This window comes from Mytilus trossulus, chromosome 1 (assembly GCF_036588685.1).
Source record: "Mytilus trossulus isolate FHL-02 chromosome 1, PNRI_Mtr1.1.1.hap1, whole genome shotgun sequence".
Taxonomy (NCBI): Eukaryota; Metazoa; Mollusca; class Bivalvia; order Mytilida; family Mytilidae; genus Mytilus; species Mytilus trossulus.
This window is the reverse complement of record NC_086373.1, coordinates 66,049,884-66,076,178: the sequence shown is the minus strand read 5'-3', so window position 1 is coordinate 66,076,178 and position 26,295 is coordinate 66,049,884. Positions and strand designations below refer to the sequence as shown.

Below are 26,295 nucleotides of genomic sequence, written 5' to 3'. Positions count from 1 at the left end.
AGTATAAGCAGATGTTGCACCACATGTGGCATCCGTTGTGTTGCTCATGTAAGTAACAACTGGGCAAAAAAATCAATTTTGTTGGTCAAATTCAGGGAAAAAGGGCAGGATTGTAGTTATAACATTACGAAACATATCTGCTACCTATCATCTATAAGAGGGATATTCCATAACAGTCACTCAACTCGTGATAGCGTCTGTAAAATTTACAAAGGGATGATTTCATCTTCACTGGGTACCACTTGCAACTCTTGGTTTCATAACTTCCTTGTGAACATATGAACCCTATCAACATACCACAACCATTGATCAGCAGGTTCCTGACTTAAGACAGGTGCAAACAAATGCAGTATTTTGAAGGCTTTTAACAGGCGACAACTTTCAACCTAACCTGAAACAGTAGTTTAACATTACAAAATAGAAAGACACAATATGAAATATCAATTAACTCGACCAAAACCAAATATTAACAAAACAAGAAAACATACACCAAACAAATTAATTTGATATTTGTCTTATTTTTGCCACTTGGGTTGGCCATTCAATTTTCTTTAATCAACATTTGTCATTCAGGTTTTTCTATCTTTTCCCAAAATTTAATTTCTCAGTTTCATATTGTTATCTCCCTGATACACCTTGCCTGTCATATGAATTACCACTTAGGCTACAAATGGGAGCATTGGCAATGTACAGACACCTATAGTTAATTTTAATCTGAATGGAACATTTTTGCCTGTGTTTTCGAAATTTTCTTTCTTTTAACATCAGATGTTAGTTGAATGACAAGGTGAATAGATTGAAACAATGATTCAATCAGTGGATTCAGTCAAAAAATGAATTATTCAATGTTTACAGACATTCTACGGATATAGAAACAATAGATGCAAAATGTTTTAGCTCAAACTGGCCTTCAAAGTGCACCAATGAACTAAAACTGCTGAGATATTCCTTTATTTGATAAACTACTAAGGCTTTTCTACCTCGGGCATAGATTACCTTAGCTGTATTTGGCAAAACTATTTAGGAATTTTGGTCCTCACTGCTCTTCAACTTCATACTTTTATTTGGCCTTTTACCTTATTTTGATTCGAGCGTCACTGATGAGTGTTTTGTAGACAAAACGCGTGTCTGGCCTATACACAACATTTAGTCCTGGTATCTTTGATGAGTTTATCTACATTTGTGTCAAGATCACTGACTATCCATATGCTTTTTTGATTCCTCAATTAATCCCCTATCAATATATACTAGTGTTATGGGAAACTATTTATTTTGAAACTGAGCAGCAAACGTCCTCAAGTTAGTTTAACACAGATGATCTTGGCCTTTCTAATTTTGTCTTCCTCCCATGTGTCACATCCAATACATAAAACTTCATTATTGTCAATATCAAGACTGAAAGGTAACTCTATACCTAAGACTTTTACATCATAACATACAATAACCTCCCCAGCAGGAGTTGTTACATGTATTGCATGATTGATTTGGTCAGAAATTAAAATCATTGCTGTAGAGGTTATTGACACATCTCTTGGGTAAAACTTAACCTGATCAGAAATGATTCTATTACATCCATTGTAGGTCCAATGGAGTTGTCCCCCATAATCAAACATTACAACCCTCCCCTCCCGTTTCTTGTTCATAATATCTTCAACTACTATCCTATCTTTTAAACTATTGATTCTATAAGGACATGTTAACAGTCTCTGATTGTCCCTGTTATATTCAATTGTATGTTGTATGTCACCATCCAGGTTCATAATTACAACTTTTCTGTGACTTTCTTTTGCAATTCTAAATATATCGAGAGTATATTCCACCAAACCAACTACTATTTTACTGTCTTTAGTTACATGAACACTTGCAGTTTTTAAGTGGGAAAATGACTTAAATGTGGTAAATTGTCCATCTTTGGTATATAGTGTAAGGCCACTTTGTCCTGTTGCCACAAGTATTTCATTATCGATAAATTTTGCCATATCGTTAACCTCTATCTGAATTTCTGTTTCTACTTTGATATTACATGTATTAGTTTCAAATTTTATTTTGTATTTTTGAACTATTGAGGCTTCCTATAGCTGCTGTTTTGTCACTGCAGAATACTATGTTTGTCACATTTTCAAGATCACTCGGATAAGTGTTTATTAATTCCAAGTCCAGAATTGTATAAATGTCGCCTAACACTGACTGACTTCCTTTTTTCACTTCCATATTTGTGGGAATAAACTTTGTTTTATTTTCTTTGATTTTTTTAACTGAATAATGTGGCAATAACTTTTCTAAAGTTTTACTTGTAGAGAAAATGTCAATGGCTTGATGAGACTGCAGAGCTTGGTATAGATTTTTCTTCCTGGTCTTAATCTCCTCTTCATTTTTTGTGATGGCTGAAAGTTCTCTTTTTATGATATTTTCAGTTTGCTTCCATTTTGCCTCAAGTTCTTGTAATAGGTCTTTAGCATGTTTTGAAATAAAGTCTTTCATTTTTTTCTCTGTTTGCAGAATTAAATCCCTTGTTTCTTTGAAATTGTCATCACCATCAGAAAGCTTTTCTTGCAAGTATTTCTTTTCATTACTAATGAATTTTAGATTGGCTTCAAATTGTTTTATTAGTTCTTCCATTTCAGAGAATATTTCTTTATACTCTTCATCAAGGTCTTTATAGTCATGCAATTTATGAGTCTCCATTAAACATTTAGAACAAGACGGCACACTGCAGTCTTTACAGAAAACAAAACATTTCTGTTTGTCATGGATTGTACATACCATGTTTTCAAGGTCAACTTTCCGCATTGAAGTGGCAAAATCTACCATTTCAAAATCTTTTACATTTATAATTTCATGTTCCATAGATGCCTTGATTTTACTATGTATCTTTGAACAGCATAGTTGACAAAGAAATAGTTCACAGTTTATACACTTCCACTTAATTTCTTGTGATTCTTCACAGAACTGACACAGAGCTGGAGTCTGTGCTTTCCCTATTGACTGTGAAAACGCCATTTTTGTATGTATTCAGTTTATATGAGTGATTTAAAATATATTTTACTTCGTCATTATAAGATAACATTTGCAGGTATATTGACAACAAGGTCAAACAATACATTCAAACTTGAGTTTTTAACATGCAAATATTTAAAGGACTGATAAGGCTAAAAGTGTACTAAACGATTGAAAAATTTGAGATTAATAATTTCCTACGAAAGAATTAAAATGAAAAGGTGGTCTAGATTTCCGGACATATGTTCGTTATTGCAATAATTTGTAAGGATGACTATTCATCAATGTATATTGTCCAACAAATTAAATGGCCACTGTTACTCAAAATAGAACTAAAGAGGGTGAAGCTGCTGAGATGGTCAATTGATCCCTTTTATGAGTTATTGCCTTTAAAAGCTGGCTTTTAAAAAAAGAATGTTACATGCTTTGTTGGTCTTTGCCTAATTAACGTAACTAAATGAATATCTTTTGTGTTCTACTTGTCCTTTGATCTTTATCTTGAAAATGTAAACAGCAAACATTATCAGCAAAATTTGCTGTTTGTAAAATTTACACAGGCAAGCAAGTCAGAATCAGGCTCTCTTGGGTGTCATGTTTTAAAGGCTACTATTTAAAGTCAAATTCAAAATTAGCATGACATGAAGCAGCCATGCAAACTTGCCATAATCAACAGATTGACCAATTTTTACAATCAAATTGTTTTAAACCTCACTTGTATGATGAAATATTTTGCCATGATGTAATGCACCAAATACTTCATGAAATTTCATGGAAATCTGTCTTATTTAGATTTAAACGCTTCTTTTAATACTTATCACTATTTCTTTTTATAATGCATTGAAGTTGAAGAGTTGTAAGTGTCACTTCTTGATTCTAATTACCATGCAGTTAATATCTGTTTGCCACAGTTGAATCCCCCATTTAAAGGTGAAAACTACATTGCTGTAATTCTTCAAATATGAATCTTAAATTTGTTAAGAGTCAAATGTTGCATCCACTTTTCTTTGAATCCCATACCATCTCAGTACTCTTGTATTATGCTGCAACTTTTTAGGAAGGCTTTTTTTATATTCACAAGCTTTATGTTATTTGCAATATTTGCAATATTTACGATTGTTTTGCTATTGTAGCTAAGAAATAAAGCTAAGAAATAAAGCTATATTTCACAGCTTTCTTTTCTATTGTATTGATATTTAATTGTAAAAACATTTTTAATTCATTGTTCCTTAGGAGAAATCAGTTGTGTTATATGTAGATGACCTATTAAGTTCTTTATTTTAATTTCAGGTTTTAAATTATATATTTGAAAATAGTAGTGGAAAATATCCATCAATCAAAGAGGTACGTATGTTACTTTAAGAAAAAACTCTTTCTTGTCATGCTGTATGCTAATTTAAGGTAATTATTATAACTATTTAAAACTCAGTGTAATAAAAGAGACAAGGGATCCACAAGATACCAAAGGGAAATTCAAACTAATGTCCAAAATAAACTGACAACACATTGGCAAAAATAGTGAAAGACAAAATGACAAAAAACAGTATACAAAACTGAAAACTGAGCAACACAAATTAAAATGTACATTCATTACAAATCTAACAATATGGTTTGAAAAGTGTATTAAATCCTTTGTAATTGAAGCAATGGTAAAGTTAACTCTTTTGCTAAAAAAAAGAATAATATTATCACATTGGTTGCAATGAAATACCCTTGTTTCCCACACAAATTAAATCATGTAAATGAAAATCTGTAATTTCACTCCTCTGTCATGCAACAATAAATCTAAAGATGCTTTAAAAAAAATGATGATTTTTATGCCCAATTTATGGGCATTATGTTTTTGGTATTTGCATCTGTTCATTCTTCCGTTTGTTCGTCTGTCTGGTTTCAGGTTTAAGTTTTTGACCAAGGTAGTTTTTGGTAGATTTGTAGTCTTATTAACTTGAAACTTAGTACACATGTTCTTTACGGTTTCAAAATTCTAATTTTAAAGCCAAATTAGAATTTTGAACTCAATTTCATGGTCCACTGAAAATAAAAAATGATAATCTTGTAGTATAAACAAATTCTTCTGGTTTATGATTTAAACAAAACAATATGCTACTTATGTTCAAACTCATGTTTATGATCTGTCTGTTTGTCAGTCCTATTCTTCTCATTGCAAGTCCTCTGAAACCGCATAACAGAATTTCATGAAACTTAATAGATAATAAAAACATACTATGTAGATGTGAATATCAACAGGAAATTATGATTCAATTTTTTTCAAGGAGTTATGCCTCTTTGAATTTATTTGGCTCATTATACTAGTGCAACAGTTTCATCTCAACTCTCTAAAACCACACCACAGAATTTCATGAAGCTTTTTAGATAATAAGGGCATACTATGAAGATGTGCATATTAACAGGAAATTATGATTCAATTTTTTTCTAGGAGTTATGCCCTTTAAATATATTAATGCAACTCCTCTGAAACCACACAACAGAATATCACGAAACTTTGTAGATAATAAAAGCATACTATGTAGATGGGCGTATCGACAGGAAATTATGATTCAGTTTTTTTTCTAAGAGTTATATATGCCCTTTGAACTAAGAATGTTGGCCTGAATTTACTACTGCAACAGTTTGTAATCGCAACTCCTCTGAAACCACTCAACAGAATTTCATGAAACTGGTCGTTAAAATGAGGACATAACATGTCAATGTGCATAAGAAAAAAGAAAAATTTTACCAGTTGACATTTGTAGAGATATGAATCTGTTGAGATTTGTTTATCCAGTGACAATGTGATATTGTGTGGTATGTGAGCATGCTCACAAAGAATCATTTTTTTTTTATCTTTCAGATTTCTGAGTTAGACTTCTTTTGTCATGAAAAATTATTAGAGCTTGCCAAATTTAATCCAGCACCTGTAAGTCTTAGTTATTATAACTTTTGGTTATGATTTGTCCATGACAAAATACCAGTCAGTTAAAATGACATTTATTTTTGTTTTACAAAATATTTGATAAAACATTTGGTATTTCATGACATTATAATCATCATGTTAATGGTGAATAATAATTATTTTCGATTTTTGTTTTTTTCTGTTACAATTTAATATTTTAATTCAGGTTCAGTGATCATCATAAGTTATTATTCAGTTGTCATAAAGATCAAAGAACATTTTGTACAAATTTGATATTTGAATTCTGAGCCACTCTGGCTTATACATGTTATTAGTGTGACACACTCACTCACAGTTCTTTGAAATAAATTTGTTTTATTCATATTTGTAGATCAGCTACTCACAACCAATGAAGTCATTACTGAAAACAGTAAAGAAAGGCAGACAGCTATCAAAGTAAATATATGTGGTCACTCTAATATTTTTTTTGTATAATTAGCATTGCAAAATTAAGGTGGTACCCAACACTTTAACTAAAATTAATTTGGCTCGTTTAATTTTCTTGAAATTTATACAAAGTATTTACTTTGACCCTTTGACAAAAATATAAAAATTTCAAAAGATTTGAACCAACCGTTTTATCAGAAAAGTTACACTGGTTATATAGCAGTTTGACAAACACTCATTTTGATCATTGAGAAGCTTAATTAAGGAATAACAGTACTGTAGTTGAAGAGTTGCCACCGTCAATTGTAGATTTGACGGTCGCAAATGCAGTTTTACTGGCGATGCGTAGGGGAGACAGTAAAACGGAGATTTGCGACCGTCAATTGTAGATTTGACGGTCGCAAATGCAGTTTTACTGGCGATGCGTAGGGGAGACAGTAAAACGGAGATTTGCGACCGTCAAATCAAAATTGACGGTGGCAACTCTTCAACTACAGTACTGTTATTCTGATTCTAATGCATTACAAAAAGAAAAAATCCGATAAAACTTGAAAAAATGTCTAAATATGTGAAATAAAAAAAATCCGCGAAACTTCTTGAATGATTTTGGCACAAAGACGTCATGGCTAAACGTGATGTCATTCAAATGAAAACTTGCAAACTGGAGGTTATTACGTTACCTGTACGCTTCAAATTGAATAAAATTACATTAAAACGGCGAATTCGAGGTAGGTGTTGTTTTATTTTCGATTATATAGTAGTAATCGAACATTTGTTGATTCACCAATCCAAAATGGCTGGTCCCGCCTTAGTTACGCCTAATCAACTGTGGATTTGACGGCAACTTTTAGCCAATGAAAAAAATTGTTACATCCAAATTGCATTAGAATATTCCTTTTACAACACAACGTAATTAAAACGTTTAGCTGATTTTACGGAGTTATCTCCCTGTAGTGTTAGGTACCACCTTAACATTAGGAAACCATCAAATTTAGTTTTTTAAAACAATTATGAGGATTAATCTTAGAGGTTTTATTGCAATTTAGAAATTTTGAGTGTCAGTCATACTCATTTTGACTGATTTTTAACTGAACATACAAAAGTTGTTTCAACATGTTGAAGCTATTCATCTAGACATGTTTTTAATCAGACCTGTGCTAAAAGTTAAAAGCCTAAGATGTATTGAAATAATTCAGTAACTATGAGTATGAATAAAAAAAGATATGAGTAATAAATAAATTGAGACGACAAACCAGTACCTAACAGACTAAAAGCAAAACAATAGAATAATCCATAATAAGCAGGTTCTTTAATTTCTCCTGTAAAGAGAGAGTACAGATTTTTGCAAAAGAGTTTAACTTCTGCAAATTTTCATATCTGTTTATATATAATGCATTTAATTTATACTTTCAGAAAGTCTTCCTTACGAAAAACAACATCAATAGAAAAAAGTTCCAAAGAAGCTAAAATGTACTCATCTTCAAAATCTTTATCCAAGTCTTCAGCTCAGCCCACAAAAGCACCACCTGCTCCAGTAGCTCCGCCTCCACCTAAAGCTCCACCCCCTCCATTATTAGCTCCACCTCCACCACCTGCTAAAGGTCCACCTCCTCCACCAGCAGTGAATGCTCCTGCAGCTTCCAATGAAAGAAGTGCTCTTTTAGGAGATATCAGACATGGAATGAGATTGAAGAAAGCAACCACTAATGATAGAAGTGCTCCAAAAGTTTAAAACTGTGTCATTGTCATATTTGTTAGACATTTTATACATGTTACATTAATCAAATTTTGTTATGATTCAAAATACTTCATAGATACTCTCAAAATTGTTGAAAACTGTTTACATAAGTCACTTTATTAATACTTGAAAAAATATTTGGCTCAAACAACTTCTTAATCCTTTTGTTTTAGTATTGTATGTGTAATATATATATAACCGTTTTATAGTATATCAGGTTTTGGCAATGATCCAAAAAAGTTAGTGTTAAGCTCCAGTAACAACAGGGCATCTAGGACAAAAGTCCCCATAGGTTTTTATGGCTTTTAAGGAGGTTCGCTACTCAGTTTTAAAGGGACAAGCTTTTTAGGACACCAGTATACATTGATAGGGGGTTATTAAAGAACCAAAAGAGCACAAGCATAATATAGGTCAATGTGCTTGTTTTCGAGATATTAGCCATTGAAATTTTGTCAAGAAAATGTTCTCTCTTGATTTTTCATAACTTTATCAAAATTCTCAAAATCAAAAATTATTTAAGGAATGACTGTAATATTTTTTCTGTCTATGAAGCAATAACATAAAAAATTTGGTGCACACTGAATAATGGGCGTAGAGGGTTATTTAACAGTGTGCACCACATTTTTTATGTTATTTCGAATAGACAGAAAAAATATTACAGTCATTTCTTATAATTTAATTCTAAATTCCATTTTAACCCGTAGAAAACCATGAAAAAAAGTTGATGACGTCATGGTCACATGACTAAATTATGTTTAGAGGCTCATAACAAAATAACGTCAGCCAATCAGAAGACGTGTAACATCCAAAATTATATTATTAAAAAATAACAAAGATTTTACAAGAATTTACAGATGGCTTATAATTATACATGTAAAAGATTTATAAAGAGTAAATGGGGGTCAATGGGCAAATTAGTTTAATGCATTCAAATTGATAAAACCAGAAGATTCCAAAAAAAATGACAAAAATTCCCAAACATGACAAGCAAACATCCTTAAAAATAATTAAATGATTGTATTCTTCCTGATGATCTCCAATTGAAGACAAAAAGGTGAATATTGTTGCTTTAAATTAATTAATCATAGTGCTATGCAAAACAAATACTGTGGATTCATTAGTTAATATTTGATGGATACCAATTTTTGCAGGTTTCATGGGTACAGGTGCACCAAATGAATTGAATTACAAATTTTAAATAAGCTTAGTTTACAGCAATTGCTAAATCACAAAATCAAATATTCACAAACAGCCAAGTTTTCCTCAATCCACAAAAATTGATACCCATGAAAATAAATGAATCCACAGTTATGTTGTTTTTGCAATGAAAGTTACAAATTAATTAAAATATTGAATAAAAGCAATAGAATATTTTCATAAAAACATGTGCATCTTAGAACAGACAATTTTTACTACTGGTGCATGAAATTTCTAAATAGTGTTTGGATAAACAAGGGTCTTTTATTCCAAGCAGCTTTTGTCTAACTCCCAACAAAATTAGATGTGATAAGAAATTATGCTTAAACCAAAATATATTCAATAGTTTTAGGATGCCATTATAAGAATGATATAGCTCATAGTTGTAGTTAAAATTACTTAATTTAATTGGCAAATATTTAAGTCCTTGCCTCCTTAAGAGTGGGAGTATATGTTTTCAAGACATCCAAATTCTATTGGTACTAAAATGGAAATTGAGTCTTTGTACTTTGTTGAAAAAGAGCATATTGTGATATTAGATATTGTGCCATTTATTTATTTAAAGCTTGTATGGTGCTTCAGTCATTAATATATATATGTTTTGTTTATTTTGTTAATTTATTTGTTTAAGTTTTTAATTTGTTTTAATTGATGTAGTTTAGTGTAGAAAAATGAATTAGTGGAAAGTTTTCATATACTTCAAAATATTATTTGAATGTTGAATACTGTATGTCTTTCTGTATAAGATGGAACTAATATTGAAAAATGTTAGTTCCAAAAGTACTCATGCTGTATCCCCGCTTTACTTATAAAAATCTGACATTCTGTTGAAGAGAATTTTCAGAATCATCTTTTTTTTCCAAATGAAACTAACTTTTAAAAATGTGAAGGCTAGACTTTGCTTGGCTGATTGGGTTAACACCAGAACAGAAAGTGAACACAGGATCTCTATTTTTTATCAGATTGTGTGTTACTTTTTACTGAATTAAAGCTATTATTTCCTTACTTCATCATGTGCTTCTTCGAAGTCAAATGAAGCAAAGATTATCAGAAGTACCACTTTTAAAGTGGATTTTACAGGCTATTCTTAGTAAGCCATCCTGTTAGAGATAAGATGTTTAGTGTGTTGAGGCCTATTTTACAATAATATACAAAAGTATTTGTATAATTTTTATTTAAAAAAAAACAATGAGTATTCTAAGTCAAAATTACATATAGTATACAGATTGTGTGATTATTTGTCCCGTAAAACCAAAGTCTAGTTATTTGTTAATCAGTTTTAATTGATGGCAACTTTTGCAGCTGTATCATATACGTAGTATAGTGTATCATCATGTTGATACACACTCTTAATACATTGAATATATATATGTAGAATAATTGCATCTTTCTTTTTTTATATACGGACTTTATCAGCAAGAATATTAAGCAAGCTGATATGTCATGTGATAGCATACTTTTTTCAAGGATTTCAAAATTTGTTGCAAGATCAAAGAGAAAATATACAAATTGCTGATTAATACTCAATGATTACTTTGTCAATTCTTATTCCTATTACATTATACAGGTATTATAGCTTGAACATTACTAGGTCAAGAACAATACTGTGTCTACTTATTGCCTTATTTATGTATACTTTTGTATATGTTGAAATGAAGTGGTTGTATAATGCTGATCTCAAAAAAAGTCATTTATCTTGAAAGTGGTACAATTCATTAAAGCCTTTGTAAGAACTGATACTAGGGATTCATTTTATTTTTGGGATACCAATTTTTGTGGATTTTGTTGGAACCACGAAATTAAATGTTATCAAATTTTATAAATGCTTGTATGCAGACTTCAGCTGAACCAAGAAATTAGATATTGAAGAAAATGCAAATTTATTGCGAAAATTGGTACCCACCAAAATAAATCCACAGTAACTAGAAATTTAAATTGTTCAGGAATGATTTTAGCAAATGAAAGTTTTTAGAGACACCTGAGCAATTTTCCTTTCTTTAGCTAACAGTTTATAATGGGGCTTATAAAAAAGACCTCTTGTAAGAAAATGGTCGCCTTTGAATTTTCTTTAGTATTAGAATCTGTGATATTTTACTTAAAGTTTGTGAATAGTTAGACTGTTGTTCGTTGATTGTTCTTTATTAAAAAAAAAAAGGGGGCATGTTTGTTTAAAGAATTTTTAGAATTATGTAAAGATATAATAATTATATTTAATAAATTTATTGAAGTTTTAGATTTGTTATTTTATAAATCAAGTGTTTTATTTGCTTTAAGTTGTAACTGTACCATTAAGTATAAGAAAAAGTCACAATAAGGCCTTCAACAAGGTTAAAAAAATCTTTCACCTCACTGCGAGTTTAAGATGGCCCCTAGTATTGGTGTCCGTAGAATCTTTGCACAATAAGTCAGATAGTCTTTGTAAGATGTAACACCTCCAAAACGGGCATGGTCAAAACAAACATACTGGAAAGTACTGCCATGGGTTTTATTAGCATATAGAACCCCATACCCCCAAATTTTCAGAATTTAATCCAGTTTCATCATTGAATCCTTGAAAGTCTTGACTGACTGTGCTACTTTAAGTAATAGGTCAGCAATATTGGATGTCAAGACTCATTGTAAGGTGCATGTCTGTCTGACAGGAGTCACTTGACTTAATCCATATTTTCATGGTTCAAAGTAAAATTTTCTTGATCAGTATCAATGCTGAGGACAATTTCATAGTAACTTTTATAAGGTGAACATATAAGGTGAACCTGATAACCAGACAGGAGTCGCCTGACCTTTGACTTCTTGAAATGCTTAAATCGTCAACATTAAGTTCAGTTTCTAGGTTTCTGCTGGTTATTCAAGAAATACATTTGTGTCTATAGAAATGTTTAAAGTTTTATCTGTCTAGCTGAACGGTTATTTACCTAGGTGTCGTGGTCTTGTTTAAATTGGCAAGGGTGGATTCATCAACATGTCCGCTGTGGTGTTTGCTAACTTTTGATTGCTGTAAATTCAGAAATTATTGCATGCATTTAATATGAGGATTTTGTCATTTTTGTCGAGCCTGCGACATTTGTCACAGAAAGCTCGACAAAGGGATGGCTTATCTAACTTCTTAAAAGCTTTTTACTTTAGAAGGTGGAAGACCTGGATGCCTCATAATTTGTATAAAGATGCCTCATGTTACCAAGTTTCCGTCTGTCACATGTCCATTGTCCTTGACCTCATTTTAATGGGTCAGTGGCCACTTGAAAAAAACTTAATATTTTTTGTAATGTTAATTCCTCTCTTATTATTAGTAATAGGATAAGTATATCTGGTATGTGCTTACCTTGCAAGATCCTTGTGCCTGTCAGACAGTTTTCACTTCACCTCAATCTATTTTCATAGATCAGTGAACAAGGTTTAGTTTTGGTGATAAAGTCCATATCTCAGATACTATAAGCAATAAGTCTAATACATTCGGTGTATGGAAGGACTGTAAGTGTACATTTCCAAATGGCAGGTATCATCTGACCTTGACCCCATTTTCATAGTTCAGTGGTGAGAGTTAAGTTTTTGTGTTTTGGTATGCTTATCTTACACCCTATGCAATAGGTCTACTATATTGGTGTATGAAATTATTGTAAGGTGTACATGACTTGCTGGCAGGTATAATCTGACCTTGAACAAATTTTCATGGTTCAGTGGTCAAAGTGAAGTTTTTAGCTTTTTGAATAATATTATAGATAGAGATAAAATTATACAGCAATAGTGTTCAGCAAAGTAAGATCTACAAATAAGTCAACATGACCAAAATGATCAGTTGACGCCTTAACTGATATACACAAAATACATTCCAATGCAACATCATGTGTTATCAATTTGTGATTGTGATTCAGAGACATTGTGACATTGCTGATGTGTTTTAGAGCTCCAGTACAAGTGTTTTAGAGCTCCAGTACAAGTGCTTTTACTATTGATATTAAGGATCAAATCATGATTTAAATTAATAACATTAAGTAAACATGGATATAACTACATCATTTTTCCAAAACATTTCATCATTTATTGGAGATTTTAGTGGATTTAATCTGGAGGAAGTTAATGAATACACAAAAGATTGTGAGTACTATGACTTTAGAGATTGTACAGACAGATCATGCTCATATGTCATTACATTTAAAGCTCATGCAATCTTCAATATTTTCCAAAATATTCTATTCACAAGTTTTGACCAAACACTTTTTGAAGACAGGGAAAATAATGGTTTTGTATTTAACACCTTTATAAATGGACAGAAGACAGTTCTTCATATATACAAACAAACATGTACTTTTCATGTCCAAGGAAAAGGTTGCAAACAGTGGATTGACACTTATTTCAACAACATTGCAAAAATGTTGATTGAAAAAGTAAATGAAAACACTGAGATGTTTGAAGCTGCATCTCAACCAAAAGACAATAATACTCAAGAGCTCAAATTGGAAAGTTCCCAAACAGAAATGAAACATTTAGAGTTCGACATAAGTGAACACTCAGATATGGTGTCAGCTACAAGTTCTTTTAATGAATCTGAAGTAGAAAACAACAAATTGAATCCTAGTGCTGCTTTTCAACTGACATCAACACCCTGTGCTAAGCAGTCTTTGGAACTAATGTTAAGATCGGAAATAGATCAATTAAAAGAACTGGTTTCAACTCTTATGGAGAAAGCTAATATAAACACCCCAACTCTTATTGATAAGCAAATTCAGTGCTCAAATGAAATGAGAGACTCATCAACTCAAACAGAAATAGAAAAGCCTAACAAAGACTTAATTATGATGAGTAGGCATGAAATATCAGTGCAAACTGAGCATACAATTGAGGAAGCACAAAATGTTAACAGAATCAAAAGTCCTCAACAGCAAGTTAATCAGTACCAAGTCAATCGGTCCGAACTTCAAAAGGTACAGATGAAAATGGAATAAAGAACAAAATTATAATTGGCAGTTCTATCCTGCAAAGAATTAATTTGAGAGGATTGGATCGTAGTATTAAAGTCTCAACAAACCGAGGTGCAAATTTTAGGGATATTAGAACCAAACTGCAAAATATCAACATTGAAAACTGCAGCGAGATCATAATACAAGCAGGTGGAAATGATGCCAGTCAAAAGAGAGATCTGGTTTCCGTTCAAGAGGATTTAAAGGAAATTGTTATGAATATTCATGATAGGTCACAAGACACAAAAGTTTTCATAGCAGAAGCAACACCAAGGATAGATTGTGATGTGGCGGATATAAACAAAATAATAAAACAAACATGTGAAAACTATGATGCCGTTCAAATCAAAACAGAAAAAGAATTTGGAGTGAATAGACGAAAACTATTTTGGTATGATGGAATACACTTGACGGACTTTGGAACAGCTAAACTTCTGAAAATTTATAATAGTTATATTCCAATCCTAAAACAGAAGCAAAATAACAGCAGAAGCAACAAGTGTTTTAACTGTGGAGAAGGTGGACATAGTACTAGAAACTGTAACTTTGGACATAAAATTGAGTGTTATAAATGTGGTTATCTGGGACATAAATTAAAAAATTCCAAAAACAATTAGGGATGTGGCAAAGATAAGGAAGCCGAAATTACTGTAAAAACATTTACAAGGTTTGAGGTGTTAAGTAATATCTGTCATGAATGTAACAAAGTGGCATGTGCTTGTGATTATGATAATCTTTTAATTGACATTAATGAAACATGTTCTAAATCCTCTGTATGTGTTATTACCAATATGGAAGTTCTCCCTGAGGCTAATGCATGTGTCAATGCAAATAAGAGTGAAATAGTTGGTGAGAAAGGAAGTGGACTGCAAAGTGAATGCAAACACACTAATGATCCTAAATTGCTTAATTCATTCGGTCTTCAAAAAAGGGGATTAAAAATAGCTAATCTCAATGTTCAGCACATATTGCCAAAAATTGAGGAAATAAGACTCACCCTTAATGAAAAGAAAAGTTTACACATTTTGGGTCTATGTGAAACATTCTTAAATCCAGAATTAGGTGATAATTTAATTGAAGTAAATGGTTATGACACAATAAGAAAAGATAGACATGAAACCCAAGACAAAACAGGGGGTGGGGTATTAGTTTATATAAACAACTTAATGGCATATGAAAGGAGAAAAGACTTAGAGATTGGTAATGTTGAATCAATTTGGCTTCAGATCAATTTTCCATCCACAAAACCTATTCTTTTGTGTTCAGTTTACAGACCACCAGATATGAAAGTAGACTGGATAGATGCTTTTGAATTAGAAATAAGTAAAGCATCAAGCTTAGATTTAGAAATTATTATTATGGGTGATATAAATATTGACTATGCTCAAGGATGTAGTAACAACAAATGGTCCCATATGATACAGTGCCATGGTCTTACACAACTTATTGATAATCCAACAAGAGTAACAGATAAAAGTAAAAAGATCATTGACCATATCTATACAAATAAGTCTGATAATATAATTGAAACATATGTTCCTTATTTGGCATTAAGTGACCATTACCCAGTGTGCCTTACAAGAAAAACAAATGTTAAAGAAATACCTGATTCTAGCCACAAGATCATAACTTATAGGTGTTTTAAAAAGTTTAATGAAGAGAATTTTATAAAGGAACTTCAATGTAAACCTTTTAATAATGTGATAGAAGAACATGACACAGACAAAGCTTTAAATATCTGGTATTCTCTTTTCAATAATGTTTTAAATAAGCATGCTCCAATAAAAACAAAGCGAGTCAAAAATGTTCAAAGGCCAGAATGGTTAACCCCTGAAATATTAACTGCCAGACAAAACAGGGATTACTACCATAAAAAGCATGATTTAGACAGATACAGGTTCTGGAGGAACAAAAGCAAATCACTTATAGATAATGCAAAAAACAAATTTTATAAAACATCCATTGAACAGGCTAAAAATCCAAAAGAATTATGGAAATATGTCAAGGGGCTCAACCAAACAAAAAGCTCTCCTTTTCCATCCCAACTTAAGACACACAATGGTGTTATCACAGAAACTCAGCATATAGTTGATGCTTTTAACAAACATTTTATAAATATTGCCCCAAAAGATAGCCTATCAACATCTCAATCATACAAATTTGATAGTAACAAGATTTATGAGGAGGTAGCAGCAAAAGTACCTCAAGATACTTGGTTTTACATCCCCTTGATAACAGTTGCAGAAGTTAAGGACTGCCTTAGCAATTTAAATGATGCAAAAGCTACAGGCATTGATCAGATAAGTCCTCGCATACTTAAATTATCATCAGAAGTTATTTCACCGTCAATAGCTTATATTATAAATAGGAGTATCACTGCTGGTATATTTCCTTCTGAGCTTAAAAATGCCCGTGTCATGCCAAGCCATAAAAAGGGTCCTAAAGATACTGTCGACAACTATAGACCAATATCTATTTTGCCTACTATGTCAAAGATTTTTGAAAAGCATGTCTGCAAACACCTATACCGATACCTATTAAAATATAAGCTCCTTCATGCAAGTCAGTCTGGATTTAGAAGCTACCACTCTTGTCATACTGCTTTACTAAAACTTATTGATCAGTGGTTGAAAGCAATTGATGATGGAGAAATTATAGGTATTATCTTCCTAGATTTTAAAAAAGCATTTGATCTGGTAGATCACGTTATCCTTCTTCAAAAACTGAAGTGCTACAAAATTTCAAATTTATCATGTAACTGGTTTAAATCATATCTATCTCATAGATTCCAACAAGTGGAAAATGGGACAATTAAGTCAAGGGCACTAGAAATAAAAACTGGAGTACCTCAGGGCTCCATATTAGGCCCCCTTTTATTTTTATTGTTCATTAATGATTTGCCCCTTCATATAACCTCATCTCAAGCAGACCTCTATGCAGATGATACTACCATTCACTGCACAGGTCGTAGTCTCAATACCATCCAGGACAGCATTACAAATGATTTAGAAAGAATTGAAGAATGGTGTAAGGGAAATAAGATGTATATAAATCCAACAAAAACTACATCTATGGTTATTGGTTCTAGACAGAAACTAGCAAAAACAGACCATGTTCTAAATTTGAGTGTTGGTAACTCACACATTAGAGATGTTAATTGTGAAAAGCTCCTTGGGGTTTTTATTGATGAAAATCTTGAGTGGACAGCCCAAATTGACACTTTGTGCACAAAAATCAGTACAAGGCTAAATCTTTTGTCTAGGATAAAGAAATCCCTACCCATTGAAACACGAAAGTTATACTTTAATGGTTATTTTCTCCCTATTTTGGATTACTGTTGTACAATTTGGGGAAACACCAGTGACCAAAATACAAATAGATTAGATAAACTTCAAAAACGAGCAGCTAGAATTATTCTTGAACTTCCTTATGATACCCCATCTAATACAATGTTTAAAAAGTTATCATGGCTTCGATTTACTGATCGTGTGATTTACCACAAGGCCTTATATGTTCATAGATGTTTATATGGATCTGTTCCAGAATATTTGTCTAACAAAATCTCCTATGTTTCAAATAAAAATGGAATGCAACTTAGATCAAATACTACCCAATTACTTAATATACCAAAGGCAAGAACAAACACATTTAGAAGATCTTTTTCATATTCTGGCCCAACTTTATGGAATAAACTACCAGAAGCACTAAGACACATGTCAAACATAAATACTTTTAAAACAAACTGCTTTAAGTTTTTACTTGAAAATCCAGGAACTATTTAAATGACTATGTATCAACTTTGATTTATGTTTTCTAATGTTTTTCTTTGTTATGAAGAAATTGTGTGAATTGCATTGTGAGTGGAGTGTGAGGGCCTCAAGGGAGAATAGTGTTTGTACTAATTGAGCATACCCTCTTGAAATAAAGATTATTATTATTATTATAAGGAGTAATTGCCCTTTACAGTTAATTTTTAACCATTTTCCTAAATTTTTGTAATCTTTTACAAAAATCTTCTCTGAAACTACTAAGACAAACTTAACCAAACCAAAAACAATAATGTACAACAAGGTAAGACCTGAAAATAAGTCAACATGACCAAAATGGTCAATTGGCACCCTAAGGAGTTATAGTCCTTTATACATGTTATAGTCATTTTTTAACAATTTTCATAATATTTGTAAATTTTTACAATCATTTTCCACTGTAACTACTGGGCCGGCCAAGTTCATTATAGATAGAGATAATTGTTAGCAGCAATAATGTTCAATAAAGTAAGATCTACAGACACATAACCATCACTAAAACACAATTTTGTCATGAATCCATCTGTGTCCTTTGTTTAATATGCACATAGACCAAGTTGAGCGACACAGGCTCTATTAGAGCCTCTAGTTGAATTTTGGTCTGTTTTTCATGTATGCAATAGGACTACTATATTTGGTGTTTGGAATGATTGTAGGATGTACATGTCTAGTTGGCAGGTGTCATCTGACCTTGACATCAATTTCAAGTTTCAGTGGTCAAAGTTAAGTTTTTGAGTTTGGGTCTGTTTTCTAATACTCTATGCAATAGGTCAACTATATTTGGTGTATGGAAATATTTTATGATGTACATGTCAGTCTTGCCTGTTTTGTTTGCGACCTTGACCTCATTTCCATGGTTCATTGCTCAGTGTTTGTTTTTTTTTGTTTTTGGTCCGTTTTTCTAATACTATATCAATAGGTCAACTATATTTGGGGTATGGACATATTTTAGAATGTACATGTTAGTCTTACAGATTTTATTTGACCTTAACATCATTTTCATGGTTCATTGTTGCTACTCATCATTGCTCAGTGTTTTGGTTGGGGTTTTTATTGGTCTGTTTTTCTTACACTATGAGCAACAGGTAAATTGTTTTTTGTTGTAATGAAGAATTGAAAGCTGTTCATGTCTGCCTGGCATGCTTCCTCTGACCTTGAAAAACTATAAGCAATAGGTCAAGTTGTTTTATAACAAAGGTTTCAATATGAAATCACACATTTTAGTAGACGAATTCGTGGACAGTAACATATGACATTTTACAATTGTCAGTTGCTTCATAAAGTCAGAGAGCTATAATAATACAATGTATTATGTGTCTCTGATAAGGCATTTCTTCATTTCTAGGGAAATAGAAGCTTTATGAAGCAAATTATAATACTAGTAATTGAATGTCATCATCGTCAATGTGGTATTTGTTTTGCTACTGAACGTTTAACACCAACCCACCCGTCATTTTAAGTGTCCTGAATATGCATGAAATATAGGGCACTGAACGTAAAACGCCAATCAACTCATCTGTTTTAGTGTCGCTCTATTGCGAAATAAGCATGAAATATGTGACACTGGACGTTAAGCATATAATTATCAACTCATTTAGCGTTTAAAACTGCAGCAGTTCTATAAAGATATCTATAAAATAGGTGTTTTCGTATATATAAGCCCTGGTTGTATGTGCCCTAAGTCTTCTAGCCTGATCCATTGTATTCACGTGATGTAAGCACGGAATTCGCCGGCTTTTTTTCTTCAACAACTGTATATTCCTTCCACATCAAAGTGGCAATAGTGAGATATTGATCCAGTGTGGTGTTGTGTGGTTAGTACAAAAAGGGCTTGTTTTGTTTTGTGTGTTTAATTTATTTAAGTGACTCTTAGGGTACTCTCATTTTCAGATACTGTCTGAGGAATATTTTACTTTAAGTTTAACATCTCCTTGTTGAAACATATGAATCGTATATTTTATATTTTCATCAAACCCCTAGACATTAAGTTTTTTAAGAAACAAAAGCTACCTACGCCGTCTCCGACTTTACAAGTATTCCATCGAGAAGTGTACGTGGTCATTAACATTGTGTTTTTTTGTTTATTGTACATTTTTATTCAAAATACATCATTTATATGAGGAAAATTATTAAACTGTCTGAGTAAATTTTTGTGCTGTGTTGCGGACTGCCAAAAGATTGTTCCAACGCTGATTTTCTGTCATTTTTCTGTAGCTGAATGTAGGCTTGGCAGGAATCGCATTAAAATTTTGTTCATGATGGTCTTCGTGTTCAACAATACCAAATCGCCGCGGATTAAAATCTATTAAAAATCCAACGTTTCTGCCTTGGTTAAATGATTTCAAAATCGTTTGATTGGTTATTTGGCTGAAGAATGTCGATATCACAGTAACCGGTTTTGACGATGTATGGTTATTCTTATCACGTGAATTTGTAGAAATATCTTCATGTCCTAGTAGATGTCCGGAATCTGCGCAATCGGCGATTTCACTACATGGATCACTACGTATCCTACCTTGTGAAGCATTGTCATTTTTGAAACTTTTTTCATGATCTGAAGCCACTGAACTGTCAGATGACATTGCCAGATCTAACCTGATTTGGTTCAATGATATTTCACTTCCATTTTCTGTAGGAAAAGAAGTTGAAGTGTTTTCTAGGTCTGACAAAATCGGTTCTAAAACGGAGGACTGCTCGTTACATAGTTTTGATGATTCTGTGTTCTTTTCTTTGTCAAACATTACATTAATGTCGTTTCTTGATATTTTAGTATTCTCTTTGTTTGCTACTGACATTGCGAAATGTTCATTTATGCTATTGCCAACGCAGTCTGGTGTCGGGCCTTTTGGTGCAAGGTCACATGATGCGTATGTCCTTTTCAATGGTATATTTGACGTTGCATGCAAAACAGAATCTTTATTTGGTGGAGGACCGGTTTTCTCACACTGTATTTTAGTTTTAGAATGTGCTATCATTCTTTTATCCTCTTCATACTTTGATAATAAATATTTTTTAAACCCTCTTTTGTTTATTTGGACACTTCGTCTGAATTCTTCTATAATTAGAATTTAAAAACAAAATTATGAACTAAATAATGTTCTCTGTTAGGAGTCAGCTATCAATACTACTTCTTTTCAATAAATACTTCACCATATATAGTATATTCAAAATCGTGTATAAAGCAACATGTAGAAGTAAAATTAAGATCAAACAAGCACTTTCACTTGATACAAATTAGTTACACACCTTTTTTTTATTTGTATATGTTTTAATACAAAAAAAAATAGAATATTCCGATTTTTACATGTCCTTGATAGCAGCTTTATGTGTATATACCACTGGATTTCAGCATAACGTGTACGTTTTATTAATGAATTGCTACACGTATTCATGCATGCAGCCAAGGCCGGAAAGTATGATGCGATTAATAATGTTCCTTTGCGTTAAAAAAAAAACGATTAAAAGGATTCCAACACATGTTTAAAAATTGTGTGTAAAACGCCACATTACATTTATTATCATGATGCATATTCCTGAATTACTATTATATTACTCACCGCTTTCTGGATACTGATCTATATTCGCAGTGCTTATTCTAACCTCCTCTAACTTCAGCTTCTTCACAGGCCCGGCTTCTAAACTCTCGGAACCATCGACAGGAGACTGCCCTCTCCTTTTATGTATCTCATTACTCACTGCTTTTGCATTTGTTGTCTCTTGTTTGGGTATTTTCAACATAAGATATTCAGGAGTAAATAGTACAGGTGGCGAAGCAATAAAATCCAGTTCTATCTTTTGTATGCTGTCTTTCGTTGTATGCTTTGATTGAATCTTTCTCTTCTGGGATTGTATTTTCTCTTTCTTATGATCGTCTGTCACTTTTACATCTAATATCGTTGACCTTTGTCCGGCATGTTGATTTTCAGCTTCAACAGTCCCACCTGTACTCCTTGTCTGTTTTGTAAACGGCGAAAGAGCTGCATGAGCATATAGACTTCCATTTTGTGTTTGTGTATGCTGAAGTTCCTGACTTACTAGGGAACTTTTTTGAACTTGAGTCTGTTGGTTTTGTATCTGCTGAGCAGTTGGTTGCATATTTAGATTAGAATGATGTATTTCAATACGATTTTGTCCGTGTTGTCCTCTCTCAATCTTTGCAACCTGCTGGTGATGATTATCTTGTGTGAGCGGTTGGTCAGTATTAAAACTTTCATGTTTCTGTCCTGACTGTTGGAAATCCTGTTGATCAGCAATATTCTTGTTGAAACTTTCGTGTTTGAGCTGCGAGACTTGTTCCTCATTAGCTTTGTTTGGTGGATATTGTTCGTGAAATCCAAACTGTTGACTGCTTATGTTTTCAGGATATGGTAGCTGTTGTTCGACTTTTGCCGGTGAATACAGTAGTTGTTGACTAGTAATATTCGATGAATACAGTTGTGATTGATCAGCCGTGTTTGGTGAATACGGTGGTTGTTTTTTAAGCGTATTTGATAGCTGTTGATAAGCAGTGTTTGGTGAATACGGTGGTTGTTGATTAGCCATGTGCATTGATGTGTGTTGTAGTTGTTGATTACCCGTGTTTGGTGAATACTGTAGTTGTTGATTAGCGGTATTTTGTGAATATTGAGGCTGTTGATTAGCCGTTTTCGGTGGTGCATGTTGTAGCTTTTGATAAGCGGTTTGTTTCGGTTGTGCATTTTGTAGCTGTTGATTACCCGTGTTCGGTGGTGCATGTTGTAGCTGTTGATTAACCGTGTTCGTTGGTGAATGTTGAAGCTTCTGATTAGCCGTGTTCGGTGGTGAATGTAGCTTTTGATAAGCGGTGTGTTTCGGTGTTGCATGTTGTAGCTGTTGATTACCCGTGTTCTGTGGTGCATGTTGTAGCTGTTGATTACCCGTGTTCTGTGGTGCATGTTGTAGCTGTTGATTATCCGTGTTCTGTGGTGCATGCTGTAGCTGTTGATTAGCCGTGTTTGTTGGAGCATGTTGTAGATGTTGATACGCGGTGTTCGTTGGTGTATTTTGTAGCTGTTGATTAGCCGTAATTGGTGAACACATCAACTGTTGATTAGCCATGTTTGGTGAATATTGCACTTGTTGATAAGGTGTGTTTGGTGAATACTGAGGATGTTGATTAGTCGTGTCCGTTTGGTATTGTAGTTGTTGATTAGGCAAGTTATGTTGGTATTGTAGTTGTTGATTAGGCAAGTTAGATTGGTATTGTAACGTTTGGTTAGAAGTGTTCGGTGGATATTGATTATGTTGATTGACAATGCTTGGTGGGTTATGTGGCTGTTGATTAGGCAAGTTAGGTAGATATTTTGGTTGTTGAAAAGGATTGTGTGGTGTATATTGTTCTTGGTTAACTTGTAAATTTGGATAGTTATTTTCATGGTTAGGAGGCTGTTGACCGTGAGTCTGACTAGGTTGATGTGCAGAATAAAGGTATTGTGATTGCAGTTGCATTTGATGGATGTTTTGTGGAGTTGCTAGCGTGAATGGTGGACTTTGGTAGTTCGTTTTTTGCAGATTTCGTTGATCCTGTACTGATGTATTCATATCATGTTGCTGTGCTGGTTGTTTGAACATAAGATTTACCCGTTTTTCTGGTTCAGAAATTTGCTGACCTCCTTGGCTTCCATAAAAATAGGAACGATTGTGTTGTTCCTTGGCTGGCTGTGTTGACTTCAGTATACCTTGATGTAGTTTGCTTTCGTTGTTATGAAGATTTGTAAGTATTTTGTTCTTTTCAGTTGACATATCAGCATCGTTTTGTACTAATTTTTCCATATTCCAGTTAACATTACTTTTTGTTTTCTTTGTTGGAACTACTGATTGTTCTATATTTTCAGCTATTACTAATCTGTGTTCAGGGGAAGAAACATTGCTCTCTGGTTGCGACGAACTGTTGGCAAACGTTATTGACTGGTGTCGGGTATTTATATCATGATTTTGAAATTTTCCAGCAGTATGAACTTGATAGTCAGGATTACCATATTGTTTTGGATCTACGGTTAAAGTCCGGTTTTCGTGAGATGTGACGATATTAACCGGACTTGTTTCTGATTTTTGAAATTGTACTGTATTGTTTGGTAGTGATATGATTGTTCCTACATTGCTGTAATTATATTGTTGGTCTTTATTGTGTTGTGACTGTGATATATCCGATAGCTGTGATGTTTGTGTTTTAGGAGAGATGTTTTGTTGAAGATTCTTGGAGGGTTCTTTTGAGGAAACTGCAAGAAAACTTTTCCAATGATCTATCATGTGTTCCGGACTCCTGCCTGTAGGACTCTGTTGAACATTTGAACTTCCAGCTAAGGGTTCTTCAATTTCTGCCTGCTGGGTGTTTTGTGTAGCCGTGGAATTGGGTTTTACAATATTGACATCTTTAAACCCCGTCTCCTTACCACCGGTCATTCTAAAAGCTTAGGACATATCATCAGCCCATTGCTGTTTCTGTCATGACAAATGCTTTAAACACTCATCTGTGTTACTAAGAAAAAATAATGAGGGATAAAAGCAACCATTTTATTTACACACAGTACAATGTTCATTGGCTTAGAACGATTTGGCAAATATTTCAGATCATTTTTGGTTATAAAGCTTTTGAACTGTTTTGGTTTTATGCATCCATGGCTTTCAAATATTCGGCTTTTAGCGTTCCTAATAAAGATAAATCCAGAAAAGTGTTTATGACGCATTAAATTTGCAACGTGGTATTTTCGTTTTTTTTAAGATATTGACTAACAATTCACTTGCCAATTAATGGAGACCGTATGTGGACGGACTTCTTTTCGTCTATTAGTATAGGTTTTCTCTCTCATAATTTTGGTTGTTGAATTGTTATATATTGTTGTATCTTGGCGCATACGCCTCATATTTTCTTTTACATACGAAGTATAAACAGTCAAACTCGAGAAATGTTATTTTGAACTATTCTCGAAATTTATTTACATGTATATACATAAAAAAAAGCAAACAATATCTGCTTTCAGAGTGAACCGCAATTAATTGACAATGGTTCAGCCTTCACAAATGGTTTATGAGAATTTTAAATAGAGAGACTCTAAATAGGACAGTCCTGCACAGTAGAGACAGTGCATTTCATCTCTAAGATCGATTAGCTACACGGTCAGAATAATGAGAAGAAGAAAAAGAAGAAGATGATAAAGGAGGTCAACGTTCAATATCTAACACCAAAAATGTCGTTTGTATAAAATGATAAAATCATATCTGATACGAGTGAAATGGTAAAAAAAGGATTTTATGTATTATTATATCATTCAGACTCCTTATAATTTCGTTCAACAAGCGAATTCTGGTTTAATCACGAGAGAGAAATTTAAATTGCTGAAAATACAGAATCCAACTACACACACTAAATGTATGCTATTAGTTTTCTATTTTGATTACTAGTATATGCTTCATAGTATACAGTCCACCAAGTTAGATTTTTTTCTCTTAGTACAGAAGTAAAGAAAAATACAAGCTTATAAATACTTACTTTGGATGCACGAAGATAACGTAGATCACTTAGTAGTCCCATGGGAACGTTCTCGTCATATTGTGACGTTGCGCATCTAGTTGTAGTTGTAGGCTTTCATGTCCGTCTTTACACGTTAGAAATAATTTGATAGAATAGATTTTTAAATTACTGAAATATAGTAGCTGTAAAAGGCACCGACATGAAAAATATAGAACTATTTATTGAGAAATATAACGGTCTAGTTTATACGTTACAAATTGTCAATGTACGAAAAATATATAAGAAAGAAATTATAACCGACGACAACCGCGTTAAGTTACAGGCTCCTGACTAATGATTGACACATGCAGCATTCGGCCGGTTAAACGTGGCTGTGAGCGCTCACACTCTAACAATCTGTTGCAAATAACTGAACGCAAATGATTGGAACGAAACACTACAAGCTAACTCGATATGTGACCCCGCCCCCCCCCCCCCAAAAAAAGACCAACAGTGCCCAAACAAAACAAAAACAAAAACAAAAAAACACACACACATCCACACATAATACCGATAAAAGAGTACTTGCGGCTACCTTAAAGACAATTTCGACTAATAAATAAAAAGTGTTTTCCCAAAACATCTTGAAGTATCAATCTGTACAGAATGAATGTAAAAAACTAAGCAGGTATGAGATATGAGTAAGTTGGTTTAAATTGTGACGACGGATAAACTTTCAGCCATACAGTATCATATCTATAAGTGGTTTATAGAATAGATCACACGGGCTATTG

The 26,295-nt window shown here is 32.9% G+C and overlaps 4 protein-coding genes across 5 annotated transcripts; 1 reads left to right on the top strand and 3 right to left on the bottom strand.

Annotated features, from left to right (window-relative positions):
• Positions 1 to 1,295: 1,295 nt before the first annotated feature.
• On the bottom strand, positions 1,296 to 1,979 carry LOC134689802 (uncharacterized). Its single transcript, XM_063549802.1, has one exon. It carries the CDS (start codon positions 1,977 to 1,979, stop codon positions 1,296 to 1,298), a length of 684 nt encoding a protein of 227 aa, XP_063405872.1.
• Positions 1,980 to 2,034: 55 nt separating this feature from the next.
• On the bottom strand, positions 2,035 to 3,000 carry LOC134689703 (E3 ubiquitin-protein ligase TRIM33-like). Its single transcript, XM_063549704.1, has one exon. It carries the CDS (start codon positions 2,998 to 3,000, stop codon positions 2,035 to 2,037), a length of 966 nt encoding a protein of 321 aa, XP_063405774.1.
• A 304-nt stretch (positions 3,001 to 3,304) lies between these two features.
• Positions 3,305 to 11,424, top strand: LOC134689603 (uncharacterized). The gene is made up of 5 exons (XM_063549603.1): positions 3,305 to 3,355; positions 4,285 to 4,338; positions 5,846 to 5,911; positions 6,279 to 6,343; positions 7,748 to 11,424. The coding sequence occupies exons 1-5, from the start codon at positions 3,305 to 3,307 to the stop codon at positions 8,064 to 8,066; spliced, it is 555 nt and encodes a 184-aa protein (XP_063405673.1). The 3' UTR covers positions 8,067 to 11,424.
• An 8,670-nt stretch (positions 11,425 to 20,094) lies between these two features.
• On the bottom strand, positions 20,095 to 25,611 carry LOC134682418 (putative mediator of RNA polymerase II transcription subunit 26). 2 transcript variants are annotated; one of them, XM_063541766.1, is made up of 3 exons: positions 25,541 to 25,611; positions 21,591 to 24,529; positions 20,095 to 21,088 (listed from the first exon to the last, which is right to left on the bottom strand). In XM_063541766.1, exons 2-3 carry the CDS (start codon positions 24,451 to 24,453, stop codon positions 20,163 to 20,165), a joined length of 3,789 nt encoding a protein of 1,262 aa, XP_063397836.1. In that variant the 5' UTR covers positions 24,454 to 24,529; positions 25,541 to 25,611; the 3' UTR covers positions 20,095 to 20,162. The 2 variants fall into 2 exon arrangements, with proteins under 2 accessions (XP_063397836.1, XP_063397837.1); XM_063541767.1 differs by having other exon boundaries at positions 20,095 to 21,085.
• Between the last annotated feature and the right edge of the window lie 684 nt (positions 25,612 to 26,295).

Excerpts from the sequence above, each read along its gene's own strand:
- LOC134689802 (XM_063549802.1), bottom strand. The coding sequence starts at position 1,979 with ATGGCAAAATTTATCGATAATGAAATACTTGTGGCAACAGGACAAAGT.
- LOC134689703 (XM_063549704.1), bottom strand. The coding sequence starts at position 3,000 with ATGGCGTTTTCACAGTCAATAGGGAAAGCACAGACTCCAGCTCTGTGT.
- LOC134689603 (XM_063549603.1), top strand. The coding sequence starts at position 3,305 with ATGGCCACTGTTACTCAAAATAGAACTAAAGAGGGTGAAGCTGCTGAG. Across the intron at positions 4,339-5,845 it reads AATATCCATCAATCAAAGAG|ATTTCTGAGTTAGACTTCTT; the intron begins GTACGTATGTTA and ends TTTATCTTTCAG. Across the intron at positions 5,912-6,278 it reads CCAAATTTAATCCAGCACCT|ATCAGCTACTCACAACCAAT; the intron begins GTAAGTCTTAGT and ends TCATATTTGTAG.
- LOC134682418 (XM_063541766.1), bottom strand. The coding sequence starts at position 24,453 with ATGACCGGTGGTAAGGAGACGGGGTTTAAAGATGTCAATATTGTAAAA. Across the intron at positions 21,089-21,590 it reads AGATCAGTATCCAGAAAGCG|AAGAATTCAGACGAAGTGTC; the intron begins GTGAGTAATATA and ends TTCTAATTATAG.